We start from the raw sequence: 14,803 nt of genomic DNA on the forward strand, positions 1-14,803 counted from the left end.
CGGCGGGTCGTGGCTGCGGGAGGCGCTGCCGGCGCGGGGCAGGGGCAGGCACAGCCCGGACGGCACCGGCGGGGCGGGCGCGTTCCGTGGCGCCTCCGTGCCACCTACTGACGGAACCGGGAACCGGAGCCGGCAGCCAGGGAGGGGAGGCCGAGCCGGGCGGGGCTCCCGGGGCGCCGGCCGAGCCTCTCCGCAGCCCGGCGGGCTCCGGGGCGGGGATGCTCCCGCAGCCGGGGCGCTCCCGGAGGCGGTACCGGCGGGCGGGGCGCGGCTCCCGGCCGGTCCCTGCGGGGCGGGGCGGGCGGCGGCTCGGCCGCTCGCGGGCTGGCACCGAGCGGAGCGGCCGTCGGCCACGGCGGAGCGATGATCCGCCGAGAAGGTAAGGAGCGCCCTGCCCTGCCCTGCCCTGGCCTGCCCGCCGCGCCGGGCACCGCGCCCCCACGCTCAACAAGTGTCTGCCCGGCCGGGGCCGGCGCTCGGACCGCGCCCGGCGTTCCGCGCTCCTGCCGGGCAGCTCCCGCACTCCTCTGCGGGCGGCCGTGCAAGCCAGAGGTTGAGCCGAGGACGGGGCGTGCTCACTTCACGCCCTCCTCGAGCTGTGGACGGATCCTCGTGGCTCGGAGTGGGTGGCTGCGGGATGCTGTGCTGACACAGCCCTTGGGTGCTGTGGGGAGGAGAGAGGGCATGGCGGGGGGTGTGCTGCGAGGAGGGATCTTCTGTAAGTGGTACCTTGAGGCATGGTGATATGGGTCCTGGACACCACGTACTCTTTCTGGAGTGCTGTAAGAAGGGTCTTCTGGTCTCACCCCCGTGCACAGCACTTCCTAGGTTTGCTTGTCCAGAGCCAGTGCTCCCCCGCTCCAGCCAGCTGTCACTCGATGCTGGTGGCCAGCAGCACAGAGGGCAGTGCAGGGTGCGTGCTGTTCACACCACGTTTGTAGTCTTTGCCTCCTGATGTGGTGGCCCCAGTTCTTCATCTATTTCTTTAGATTCTGCAGGTAAAGTCAGGAATGAGCATGCAAAGATATCTCAACCCTGCTCATGGGATGCTGAGCAGTGTCTGAAGCCACTGTCTTGTATTGCAGAAAAGGAAGCTCTTAGTGATAGCACAGGGCTAGGGTCCCTATAATGCTCAGGGAAGTCCCTGCTTTTCTGGAGCCAGCATGGAACCCAACTCTGAGTAGGAGTTATTCACGCTTCCCCAGACTTCTTTCCTTGTTCTGCTCCCATGATGAGTTAGTGTGGCTGGGGACACAGGCAGGAGGACCCCCTTTCCCTTTCAGACAAGGAGAAGCTGGGTGGCTGGGAGAACTGGGATACCAGGTGTCACACACCCTAGCAGACACAGGCCCTCTTGTCTGATGACCTGAATTCAGTGCCAAGAGCCCTATGATGAGCAGGGTCATCCTTTCTGCATGAGTTCCTGGCTTAAAAGATGAGTCTCCAGCAGTGGCGGGACAGCTTCTCTGCCTCCTCACACAGACGCTCTTTGTCTGTGGGCTGCCTGGGTGACAAAAGGAAATGTCCACTGATAGGGCTGGGACAGTCTCAAGGTCCACAGGAGTTCCCCACCTGCCTGAGATGTGGGTCACATCTGAGGCTGGGCTGTACTGGCAGCTCTGGCTGTCTGCCCAGAGAAGCTTGGAGGTGTCCAGGCACAGAGATCACAGCCCCACTATTTCAGGTCCAGAGTTTTCTCAGTTATAGTGAGCCCAGTCTTTAACTAAAGCATTGCTTCGTGGCATCCTCCAGCTCCCCTCCTGGCCAGCATCTTCTTTGACCCCAAGATATCGTGTTCCTTTTCCACTGGTCTCCTGCTGACCCACATGAAGCAATTCCTATGCTTCACCCTGTAGAAACCTAAGTTTTGCCACTTGTGTAGCTGAGCTGTTTGCACTATGAGAATGGGCCTATGCTTAGCTTTACTGCAGCCATCTGGCCCCATGTGGGAGACTGCAGCTCCTGTGTTAGTATTCATAGGCCTGTGCAACTGGGGTGTGTCCAGTTCTTCAGTGGCTTCTCTGCTTGGGAGATGGCAGAGGTGTTAAGGCTGCCCAGTGCCATAGGGTTCAGAGGTGTATTGACCTGATTTTAGCCTCTGATCTTCAGCGTTTGTGGCAGAATCACCTCTCCTCCAGCCCCTGCCCAGCTCTCCACCTCTCAACAGGGTTAGCTCTTCCAGGTGTAGCTAAGGAGACTGCTTTTGTGGCTGATTCTTTAAAAGACAAACTAGAAGACAACTGGAGGCATTATCCAAGCCTGTACTTGAGCCTTCCCTTAACATCTTTCAATGTTAATGCCTTGTTACTCCTGTGTCATCTCTGCAGACACTGAACGGGCAGTGGAAATTTTGACCAGATACCAAAGCACCCTGAGGTCCCCGGAGGAGCAGGAGTTAAAGGCCTCCATTGGAAAAGTCTCGCACATCTTTCAAAGTGAACTCTTCCAGGCTCTGCTGGGTAAGCTCCTGCCTTGCAGTCCCTTGGCCTTGCAGTTAGTGGGACCTCCTGGGGCCTGATCCTGCACAGGTGCCTGACACTGACCAGTGCGGGTGCATCCTATGCAAACACATGGCACATAATTCCAGGGAGCTGGGCTGTCTTTTCCCTCCAGGACTTGGGCAGGAGATATTGGGGTCAGGGCTGCAATCACCGGGTGTTTGTGATGTGATTATTCAGTTGGATGATCGAGGACAAAGGGTAAAGCCTTTTTCATCGGCCATGCCAGATCTACCCAGCACCTGCTAAAGGGTCCTGCCATGCTGTGAGCACCCTCTGTGCAGTGCAGGCCTGGTGTGTCCTCAGCCACCACTGGGTTTCTAGTTCTGCTGCTGTACAAGGACATTCTGCCACAGTCCCTCACTCCTGCAGTGCCCTCAGCCTCATCACAACCTGCTGCTTTCCACTCCTGCTGCAAAATTGAAGGGAAACTAAGTTTTTCTATCTTTAAGAGAGAATCCACATGTACCAAGCTCCTTTGGGGTATTCTGGCATTTCTTGTGCTTAGACCTATAAGCACTTGTGAGTAACACACTGTTCCAGCAGCTCCATTTCACACAAGAAACAGACTTAACAGTGTGGCTCATCTTGGGGCTTGACAGCAGAAAATAGCATTTTGAGGACTGCATAAAGTTCTCCATGTGGATTTAGACAAATACAGCTGGAGTCTTGCTGGACTTTGGAGCTTCTCTGTGCAAGGCACATGTCTATCTTGCTGGACAGGAGCATTTGAAAATGCGCTTTCTTTGCAAAGTGTTTTTTTAAGAAAAACAAAGTTCAATGGGTTTGGACTCAAGTTTCTCAACCCCATTCCCTGGCAAATCAGACCAGATCCTGGCTGTGCAGGTTGACTTAGGGCACTAATTTTGGAAGTAAAACCGGAGAACCATTTGAAGAAGCTGAAGCATGTGAAGAGGGGCAGGAGTTCCCATTCAGCTACTCCTTAAGTTGTGTTCTGTGTGGGCCTTAGGAAACACATGCAGCCTTTGTGGTTTCTGTTCCTGGGTCTCCTGGGAGAGAAGCTGAGTTTTCCTGGTGGGAAGGAAGGGAAACACCGCAGAGAAACACCCTTGAGAAAGACTGGGGCCCCAGCATGCAGAGCTCCACATGTGGTCTGTGGCATGTCTCAGTGCACTTTGATTCAAGGCTGTCTCAGCCCTGGTGCTCCCCCTCACCGTCTCTCTTGTCTCTTGGCAGCTCTCACCTTTTCTTCACACCTCTGCAGCCAGGGACCCACTTCTGTGTGTGCAGAGGCATGAGTTGCCAGCAGCAGCTACTCTGTGCTTCAGGTTTTCCATTGAAAATGAAACTGAGTGGTGGGTCCTGAGCTATTTTATTCTTTCCTTTCTTCTTTCTTGCTGTTGGAGCATCACCTGGAGGCTTTCAGTTCCACCGTGTCCTTTTGAAGGTCTTGTGCTGGAATGTCTGTGTCAGAGGCAGCAGAGACACGTGACAAGGAAGGACTCTCCAGGGCAGGTGGGCCCCCACGCTGAAGGGGCCAGTGTGCAGCTCTTTTCTTGTCTCTTTAATTTATACAACCCATTCTCTAAATGGTCCCCAGCCCAAGGTTCACCCCACCCTGGAGGCAGTGATCCCAAGGAGGGCTGTGATCACCTTGGGAAACCTGACATGAGCTCAACACCCTTGACTGCTTTTGTCTTCCCTAGGGCTGTGTGAAGGCAGTAAAGCAGCTCTCCCAAGGCCCAGGGCTGTTGATACTGGTGCAGAAGTGTTGTGGAGAGAGTGTAGCTGCAGAGAACACGTCTGCATGTGCACTGAGCTGGCTGCAGCCACACACTGGCTGGCAGATGCTGCACAGAGCTCTCTGCTCTCAGTCCTCTGTCTTAGTGCCCTGTCAGCTCTGGCACGAGGGAGTGTCGGGAGTGTCACTTGATTGCTGGTGACCTTTTCAACTGGTTTAACAGGATATTAACTCCCCGTGCCAGAGCAAGCTTTCTCTAGAAGTGTTTACCTAAACTAGGAATGTGCAGTAATTACTTCCGGCCCCTGCTCCCTTCCCTTGGAGTAGGTTAGTGAATTCCTCTGTCCCAGCATGGACATTGTGTCTGGCTGTGTGCTTGCTGTGACCACACACAGCTGGCACACACTGGGTTGCCTCATGTCCACAGTCCAGACCTGCTGGAGTACAGTGACAGCTCTGGAATGGTGATAGAACATTTCTATTTTACTTGCTCTTCACCCCTCCTTTTCCCAGTGGGCTGCTCTGTCTCTGCCTGATGTTTCTTGGAGTCATAACACTGGTTCAATGTTTGTCTAAGGGAGGAGGATTTGCAAAAGAGCCACTGATACACTTCTCAGTGCAGAGGCTCCCATCTCACTGCTCCATGCCATGCCAGATGCTTCTGGCTGTAGAGAGGCCTTTGCAGCCTGTCAGCAATGTGGCCCTGCTTTTTTTCAACTTCTGGGGGATGATGAATGTGCAAGCCTGGTCCATCCCTGTCATCCGGTTGTCCACTCCTGCAGGTGGTGCTTTTCTAAGGCATGCATTGGCTGGATGGTGTTTGAACATCAAAATGCAATAGGCCATAGAAAAGCTATCAAAAGTAATATACATCATGGAGTTTCCCAAGTTGGTCCATGTGAAGAATGCCAGGAATATGACTTTCCATATAAGTTTTTAAAAGATTAATTTGTTTTGGGGACTCCTAAAATCCCAGTTTGTCCATCTCCAGGGGAGGATCTGCTGGGATGTTCAGATAAAGCTTGTGTTGTGTCCAGGATGCATCTGTGTTGTGCTGGATCTGTCACTGTGTTCGTGCCCAGTGTTTCTCTGCACATGCACTGTGTTCTGCCAGATTCCTCTGAGCACAGGACAACCCTTTAAAACCTTGTGACCACCTCCCTGTCCCTGGAGCTGCCCATGCCTGGGGCACACTGACTCTGCCAGGACCCACAGGGTGCCACGGTCACACAGCACAGCGATGCAGGAGCTGCTCTGCACTGGAATGTGCCAAACCCTGCTCCGCACAAAAGAAATTCCTTGGCGGCACAGAGGGAAAACAGACTGTGCTGGCTCCCTTCTCCTGGCCCCTCTCTCTCTGTGTCTGAGGCTGTGGAGCCAAGTGCGTGACTTGCAGGGAAACAGCCCAGCAAACGGGTGCTCAAGGAGCCTGGGCTGGGACGATGGTGGTCCTGCTTTCCCTTTGCTACTGGGAGCCCCTCAGGGAGATGCTTGGTCTCCTCTCCTGCCACCGAGGAGGATGGTGCTTGCACACAAAAGTAGCTCCATGACCTTTCCTTCCCAGAGCCAGTGCTGAAAGGGGCCGTTGTGCCCTTTGCAGGGGGAGAAGCTGGGTGGACAGGCAGGGTTTGTATATGTCCAGCCATCCCAGCTGCCAGCAGCCATGGGGGATGTGCTCCTCCCCAGATCCCTCTGGGATTCAGCTCATCTCCTGTCTGAGCAGTGGCTGGTGCAGATCTCAGTGAGGTTCTATCAGCTGCTTGGACCTCAACCCTCCCCTGCAGCTCGTTTTACCCCAAAAAAAATTCCTCCCAGAGCTGTGGTGAAGTCTGGAGAGGCAGGCAGTGCTTCCCTGGATGCAAAACTCCAGCTGGGAGTTCGGTTTGCCAGCAGCGCTGCTGAGAACAGTGGTTGTGGCCTCCCTGGGTGGCTGCAGGAGCCAGGGTGAAAAACTGGTGGAATCTGGAGGATTTCCAACCCTGAGGACTTCTCCTCTTGCATATTTGCCAATCACAAGGATGGAAACTTGTATCTTGCTTGAAAGATCTACTGTGGCAGCCATAGCTGTGAATCCCTGCTGTGGCAGTGGGGCCATAGCTGAGGGTCTGGTACAAGCCTGGGGTTTCTGCTGGGGGTAAATCTGTGGTGATAGAGCACATATTGGGGAAGAAATGTCATTTTCAGTAAGTGCATGTGCTGGCTGGTACAAGGATGCTGCATTAGCCCTCAGATGCTGGTGCTATAGAAATATTTAATGATAGTTATTTGACGAATTAACCTCATGAGGAAATTGTTAAAAAAATTCTAATCTCTGTAAATCTTGTTACTTTTCCTTATTAGATCCAGAATGGATTTACAGTGTCATCACACAGAAACTGGGCTATAAGACAGAACATGCAGCATCACCTTTTGCTACCACAACATGCTCTTACTGAGGCTTTTCAGGTAGTGCTGCTCTTAAAGTGCAGAAGTGAGGCAGATTTGTATGCAACTTGTGACGCTCATTACAAATGAGGCATATATTTAAGTTATTTTTAATGACACATGCATGTATCCTAAAATGTACTTCTGTCACAGCCATGTCCTTTGCTGCCTGAACTCTGTCCACCAATCCTGAAACTCTTCTAATCCCTGGTGCCAGCAGCAATTCCTGCTTCTGGCAAGCACCTAAACTGGGCTGAGGGTTTTGGAGGTGGAGAGCGGCTGCTTCAGGGCACAAGTTTTCTGCTCTGCAGGCGCCTTGCCAGCTTGGCTGCCCCAGGCTGTGTTCCTGCAGCAGATGGGTGGCAAAGGGGGATGCCAGCAGCACTGCACCCCCACAATGGGGCTGTTCTAATCCTGTTTTCATTCTTTTAAACTTTTGTGTGAATCAAATGCAATCCATGCAGCCAGGAGCTGCTGCTATCCTGTTATGCAATTATTATTTTTATAACCAGAGGGAGAGATGTTTTAGCACAAAAACAAAGTCCAGTTTGTCTGGCTGTGCAATGACTGCTGTGACCTCATGTCTGATTTGGGAGGGCTTCAGGGGCTGCCAGCAGTGTGTTCTGCAGCTAGGGGACTATGGAGGGATACCCCAGGTGCAGTGTGTAGATCTGGGGACTCCCACTGCTCCCATCATTGCCAGCTGCCCCATGTCTCCTGGGGCACAGGACAGAGCCTGGCAGCACAAAACAGCAGCTCCAAAAGCAGCACTGACACTGGCCAGTGTCACGGTGCTCCCTGGGCTCCGGCAGCCACAAAGCCTGGCTGGGCTCCCCGTGGGCACCCAGCTGGTCTGCCTGCAGCTGAAATTTATAGCAGCTTTTTCCCTACAGCTGGGAGGTCACCAGACCAGGCACCCCCAGGGAGCTGGAAGATGGGAGTCAATGCTGTACTCATCCCATCTGCAACATGAATGTGCTGCTGCAGTGACTGGGCATGTGGTTAAGCACAGGGAGAGAGAATGGACACTTGTGTCTGGGTGTGCTGTCCTGCTCTGTGAAAGTGTCCTTGGTGTTGTGGGCAGAGTGGGAGCTTCAGACAAAGTTTATTAGAGAAGCCCTCCTGTTGAGTCATGCGGAGCAGAAAGGACCTCCTTGCTTTCTAAACTCCTCAGCGAAGAGCCTGGGTGCAGCTGGATCCAATCTTAGCCCCAGACTTTGTCAATGATTTACATCAGAGATTATACAGGTGTAATTCAAGTTTCACATAACTTTGTCCCACAATATTAAGGATAGCAAACCTAATACATTTATATAAATATATTAAATTATTTATTTACATTTATTATGATGATGATTAGAAAAAAGAGCTTAATCAGAATTATTTACTACGCAGTATGGATAGCTACAACTACTAGTGTGGTGCACTGCTTTTGAAGCAATATTAAAGCAACTATATTCAAGCTAGGTGAACAATTATTAAGTAGAGATTGCTGTTACTCACCCATACCAATGACCATGTGCAAATCTCTCACTTAGCCTTGAGGAGTAACTGTGAGGGGCTTTCTTACTCAACGGAAGGATCTTCACAGGCCTTAGGGAGGCATGATAGAAGTCCTCACTGTGCAAAAGTAGAACTGGCCTTTTATAGTATAAAGTGATTGACTGTCAGTTATTTGCATTTTTCAGGTTATGTGTTATCAGGTTTAATCAGCAAAATATGCTTTGTGTTGAAAAAGGTGTGAGCAGCTCTTCAGTTTCTTCTTCTCACCACTCCTGACTCTCACTTCCATATCAGAGCCTGCACATTTTTGCTGCTCCCAGCTTCTGTCAGGGAGCACTAGTCTTGCATGTCCTTGTGGTGGGGTTTGGGAGTTAGGTCAAGCTGGTCTCAGCATTTCTCAGCAATAAGAACAGCAGACCCTCCTCGCTCAATCTTATCACTGATCAGCAGACCCTCTTTGCTCAGGCATGCACTGATAAACTTGCAAGAAAAATTTCAAGCTGCCCTATCCATGCTTAGGCAGAGCATCTTGCTATATCTGGGAAACAGCCTCTGGCAGTGGTCAGCATGTCCCTGCTTACACTGCCAAATGCTCACCAGATTTCCTTTGGAAATCTTAATAATGTGGGCGTTTAATACCCTATGGTGCCTTGGTGAGGCATACTTTCAGGTGAGAAATTGCATTAGAGGGGCTGGTGCAGCCACTCTGTCCATGAGCTCGCAGGGAGTGCCATGGGAAGGGCCATGTCCCCCCCTAGGCTGGGCCCCACAGCCTGCCCTTCGGGTCACTCACGGGAGAGGAGCTCTCCAGCTTCCTCCAGAGCAGACGCAGGTACAGAAAATGAACTCAGGTTCCTGCTGAGGCTTTTCCTGCTCTAAGTGCTTATTTATGCTGCCGTGACTTTTTGGCCCTGCTGACTCTGCCAGGCTTCCTGTTTCCCAGGTGCTTGAAGGGATTTATTACTTTTTTATGGCTTTTGCAAGGCGTTTACCAAACTCTTTTGGCCGACCTTTTGGAGCTTTACCTCTAACCTGGCAGCATTTACCATCCTTTCTGGTTTTCTCATTTAGATGCAACTTCAGCTGTTTAGATGAATGTCTTCTCACTTTCAATAGCCTCCTTTTCCCTAAAGTCAAGCCTTGCTTCCCTCCCTTTACAGTATCCTTCAGCCACACACTGCTTGCCTGCTCTGTTATGCCGGTGGGTCTCTCTAAATAGGCTCAGAGCCTCCCACAAATTTTTGTTACCCTTTCAGTTTCTTCATAAAAACATTTCTCACTTTTTATATAATTCCCTTTCTGAAATTAAACCCTTCTGCAATGGATATATTAACTTTCATATCTCCCATGTTGGTGCTGGCTCTGGAGATGAGCTGTGGGCTGCCAGGGGCCAGCAGCTGCCTGAGTGCACAGCAGTGGAGGCTTCCCAAGGGAGGAGCAAAGCCCACTGCAGCCCTGCTGCTCCATGGAATCCTCTGTGTGACCAGGAGAGGGTAAAATCCTCCTGGCAGGGGTAGGAAAGGCTCTGGGCTCCCACAGCCCCTCTGGAGCTATGCCTGAGCAGGTGCTGTCAGGTCATGCTGTCACCCCATAACTGTCTCTGGAGCAGCAAGGCCTGGGTCACCCCATTCCCACACCTCTCTCTGGAGCCACTGTGGTTTACAGCAGCAGACCCTGGTCCTTGGAGCCCAGAATAATATCTGACATCTGCTTGTGGCAGTACGTAGGGTAGCATTGTGCCTGATGGGAAGAGGGAATTTATCAAAGAAGGAGCTGGAGATGAGATAACACAGCTGTTGTCATCAGATTTAGAGCTTTCACAGTGAGCCTGCTCTCCTAGTGCCCTGTGCCCTCTGCCTGTCCCCCTGGGAAGGCAACCCCTCCACAGGCCAGGGGTGCTGGGGAGCAGTGATGGGGAGGGAAATGCCCATCTGTGTCAGGGCAGGGAGGCAGGCAGGGGCTGCCTGGTGCAGGAGGCCTTTTGGAGCAGAAAGGACTTGGGACTGTGCCTGGGGGTGACACAGCCTGGCGAGCAGGATGGGGTGAGTTTTGCATTGATGTTGCTGTGCGTATTTTCTCTCAGACCCTGTGGACTGTGTGGCCATTGCTCCATGGACATGCCCATGTCTTCCAGAGCCATGGGGCATTGCACACTGAGCCAGGCACTCCTCTACACCTCTTGCCGTGCAGAGGGGGTGTGGTGGGCAATGCAGCAAGCCTGGGGAGCCAGCAGAGCCCTCTTCCAGGATGCCAGCCTCTCTCAGAGGCTCTGGAGGCACAGTGGGAGGGCACAGGTGCTGCACACCACACAGGAGCTGGCAGCAGGCAGCTGCCTCCCAGGTCCTGTGGATGCTTCTCCTGCTGTTTTGCAGATATCCATGAATTCTATGATTTCACACTGCGCTCCGCACCCCTGCCATCTCCAAGCCTGGAGGCACATCATGGCACAGCCAGGCAGCAGCATGAGGCCAGCGAGCCCAGCTCTGTGGTGACACCCAGAGAGCCCCAAAACCCACCTGAGGTAAGAGCCACTCTGTCAGGATGCTGCAGGGTCACACCCTGCACACTCCTGCACTGAGGCCACCACAGCCTGCCCAGCTCACATCCAGACTGTTTCCACACCTCTGTCATAGCTTGTCTCATTAATGTGGCAATTTCTCTGGTTCACAAGTGTTAATTGAATGACTGCTAATGCGAACAGCTCCAGTCCCAGCTCTGGTTCCTGCTCTGCTGTTGCAGCTGGATTAGTTGCTCCTGTCTGATGCTGTCTCCCATGGAGGCATTTCAGCTCTCTGATCCAGCCACCTCGTGGGTTGCTTTTGATAAGTGAAGTAGGTTGAGTCCTTTAAGATTCCCTTTTCAGGATTTTTTCCCAGCTCTCAGATAACTTCTGTCTTTCTTATTTGCATTCACTTTAATTTTCAACAGCCTTTTAAAGGCTGTTCTGGTTAAAGGCTTTTGAAAGATAAAGCACCAGGTGGGGAGTAGGAATTGAGCAGTAGGGTCTCATCTCAAAGACACCAAGGTAAATAAAATTGCCTTGTGTATTTTCAGGCTGTCTTCCCGTCCCCCTCGCACTGCCTCGTGCCCTGCCAAGGGATGCTCTGGGATCTCCCTGATGTGGGGATACAGGAATGTTTGTGCAGAAATGCAAAAAATTTCTCCTTTAAGTGAAATAGTCCTATCAGATAAACACCATTCGCTACCTCATGGACTGAACTGGCTCCCCATCATATACCTGAGGGGACACCAAATTTGAGTGTCACACAGGGAAGATGGAACTGAATGATATCATCAAAGGAAGAACACTTTAAAGGAGTTTAACAATCAAGAACAGGGGGACAAAACTGCCCAGAATCAGTGCAGGAGACATCTGTGTCCCTGTGTCCCTCTGACTAAGGAACCATTTTAGTCCCATTTTTTCTTGACCCCCTTCATCTTGTCAGTGCCTTTAGTTAAAGGCAAACCTGCAAATTTAGTACGCGTTTATAAATTAATTTTTAGTGACATTTTACCACAGGCAGTGGGATCTTGCTTTGGCTCTTTGGGTCTCTTGTAGCCATGATCCACCCTCCAGTGAACTCTGCTGGTAGCAGCCACCAGTCTCTGCAGCCAGGCCAGTCCATGGGTCCCCGAGGAGATGTAACAGTCAATAAAGAATTTTAAAAATCAATGTGGAAACAACCAGGGCAGTGGCCATGGGCCTGGCACAGCTGGTGTGAAGGGTGCCCCTGCTCCCTCCACCATCCCTGTCTGCAGCAGGAATGAGCAAAGCAGCCAGTCTAGGGCCTTCCTTGCATTGAACACAGCCCAAGGCACTGACGCCATCAAATCCCTTCTTCTTTCTCCAAAAGTTGTGTTTGAGCTACCTTGTGTTGCTGAAACATGAAGTGCAATGCAGCAGTGGGACAGCCCCCAAGCCCCCACCCAGAAAGCCTGCAGTGAGCCAGCTGCCCCAGGGGCCGGGGCCAGGGCCAGGCAGGCTGACACCAGTGGTGGGATGCTCACTATGAGCCCCTTGCATGGGGAAAAGCTCCTTTTGGCCCTTCCAGAAGCAGTGGGAGCCTGAAGACAGCTGGCCTACCCTACCCACAGGTACCCCCCATCTCATTTCAGGATTCCTCCTGGGACCATGAGCAGAGGCTTCCCACGGGGACTGGGGACAGTGCACCGGTGACACCACCACGACTGGTGAGGGTGACAGCACGGAGGACAGAGGCACCAGCCAGTGTCTGCAGCCTGGTGCTCAGCTCTCACAGCACCCTGCCCCAGGTGAGCCTCCGTGCGCCCCACGCCACCTCCCACCCTGCCAGCGGCTGGCACTGAGGGACAGCTCCGGGGCCATGTGCTCAGAGCACTGCAGGGATGCTGCCGTGGAGGTGTTTTCCTCCCCTGGAGCTGACAGTGTTTCCTCACGGCTGTTCTGGTGGTGCTAACACTAAAAAAACCAAGCAGTCACCTATGCCAGGGGCTGGACAGCCCCAAAATCATCTCCCTGCATTGTTATTTACCGTGGCCCAGTGTTAGCCCTCAGGGCTCGGAGGGCAGGTGTATCTGGTGCAGGAACACAGGCTGTGTGGAGCTGGAAATCCTCCCAGCCCCGTCCCTCTCGCCCCCAGCGCTGGCACGCTCCCACGTTGCAGATTTCCATATTTTTTTCTCTGAGCTCTTAAATGGCAGGTCCGTTCCTCAGCTTACCGGGAGCTTTTCTCTACTGTCTTGTTTACTTGGAAACACCATTTATTTGGATGTGCATCGTAAATCTCAGCTCCCTCCTGCTGCAAGTGCATCGTTTGGGCTACACATTTGCAGGGAGTTTTAGGGATGAGTGAAGGGCAAAATGCACTTCTGGGAGGGATGAAGTGGCCAGGATGGATGGAGCTCACCATGGATTTAAAATTTTATGAAAATGTTGTTTTTCTTGGCATAGTTTGAAATAATGTTTGTTTGCTAATTCTAAGCCTTCTTCCAAAGTATTTTAAATACAAAAATTGCACTGCCTCTTTTCTGTCCTTTTTTAAATGTTTCTTTTCTTATTCTGGTCTGCAATAAAATGGGTAACACCCCATTTTTTTCCCTTTCCTGTTTAATTTCTCCTTTTCCTCTTGCTTCTCTCTACATTTTCAAACATTCAACACATCTTTACTGGTTTTGGAAGGGTGGGACAGTGGTTTTCTGAACATGACATGAGGATGAGCTTGGCTGCTGGTTTCCATTTGCCGGTGGGTGGGAACCACCACCACAGGGGAGCCACAGGGCAAATCCATGAGGGGTGAGAGCCTGAGCAGTTGGAAACAGTCAGATTTTGAGGTATTTTATTCCTAGTTGCCCCAAATGTCTGGCTGAGTTGCAATGTCTCCTTTAGCAGCAGACACCTAGCTTTAATTTTAAGGCTTTGTGCAATGGGGAATATGCTCTCTCCCTGGCCTGGCTGGCCTGATGGTTATTTGTTCTTCACATTAAAATCAGTACTTTACTGTGAGCCTGAATTTCTCTTGCTTTAGTTCCCAGCGCCAGGAAATTTTGCTGCCTTTGTTTGCTAGGATAAAGGACCTTGGCAATCAGAAATGTTCCCAACATGTAGGTATTTATAGATGCATGTAAGTTCCCTCTTAACTTTCCCTTAGATAAACTAAACAGATTGGCTTCTTCACTCACTCACTGTGAGGCAGGTTGTTGCAGACCTGAAATAATTCCTGTCATTCTGTGAAGTTTTTTTAATTTTCAGCCTCCTTCTTTCCCAGCCTGTGTCAATATGAGGCCAGGCCTCAGTGCCAGGCACTGGCGCTTTAGGGGTCACCCATCTGCAGGGACTGAGCTGCCAGCCCTGTGCAGAGAGTCACTGCCTCCAGAGGGAGGAACCCTGGGGACCTGGATGGGCTCGATGGGACTCTGGGAGGACTGTGCTCTGGCAGGGCTCTCATCTTCAGCCTCTTTCATCCCAGAGGATGGCCACTTAGCAGCGTGGCTGCAGGCAGAGTAGGGGCCTGGAGGTGAAAAGCTGTCAGGATGGTGGCGTTTAGTGTCAGGCTTAGTCATGCCTGTACTCCTGCCTGGAACTTGGCTTTCTGTGGAGACCCAGAAGCTTTCTTGAAAACTGGAACCAAGCAGTGCTGGAGAGCTGCAGGCTCAAGCATTGCTCCTCTGCAGCAGCCCCTGGGCTGGAGTATGGGGTCCTTTAACACTGGTGAGTCTTTCCCCAAGATGTCACCTTCACTGCTGAACACAGGCCTTGCCCTGGTGAAGGAGAAGCATTTCCAGCAGTCCTCCATGTCAGCAGTTCGGACTATGACACAAGATCAGCTGCATGGGGGCAGGCTCTGCCCATCCACTGCAGCATGGGACCTGTTTCTCATCCCTCACTCCTGCATGAAAGCACTGGAGGACACCTCAGCTCCTGCCAGCACCACCTCATGTGTCACTTCTCAAGAGCCCCAGCACGCAGGGCAGTGTCAGGGCTGGATAACACCTACACACCCAGCTCCTGCCCAGCTCTGTGGGGACTTGCTGCTTTCCAGCCTGCAATGCTTGGTTTTTGCTACTGGCTTTTCCAAAGTGGGTTTCAGAAAAACACCTGAGATATGGAAAATGGCACTTGGAAGAATCAGAGAAGCTTTTATAATAAGTGATATTTAATGCCAGGGCAGAGGAGCACCAGCTGCAGGGCAGAGCAGCT

At 52.1% G+C, this 14,803-nt stretch overlaps 1 protein-coding gene across 7 annotated transcripts in view; it reads left to right on the plus strand.

The window, feature by feature from the left end:
- The first annotated feature begins 70 nt into the window (after window positions 1–70).
- DLG3 (discs large MAGUK scaffold protein 3) overlaps window positions 71–14,803 on the plus strand; it is a 77,436-nt gene continuing 62,703 nt past the window's right edge. For 2 of the 7 annotated variants that reach the window (XM_071569136.1, XM_071569138.1), the window contains exons 1-3: window positions 471–2,459; window positions 10,500–10,648; window positions 12,244–12,399. In XM_071569136.1, coding sequence (XP_071425237.1) covers window positions 2,291–2,459; window positions 10,500–10,648; window positions 12,244–12,399 — 474 coding nt within the window. In that variant the 5' untranslated portion in view covers window positions 471–2,290. Of the gene's footprint in view, window positions 380–466; window positions 2,478–6,559; window positions 6,671–10,499; window positions 10,649–12,243; window positions 12,400–14,803 lie in introns of those variants that run through there. The other 5 variants (XM_071569137.1, XM_071569150.1, XM_071569142.1 and 2 more) reach the window with 5 other exon arrangements.

Source organism: Pithys albifrons, chromosome 14 (assembly GCF_047495875.1).
Source record: "Pithys albifrons albifrons isolate INPA30051 chromosome 14, PitAlb_v1, whole genome shotgun sequence".
Taxonomy (NCBI): domain Eukaryota; kingdom Metazoa; phylum Chordata; class Aves; order Passeriformes; family Thamnophilidae; genus Pithys; species Pithys albifrons.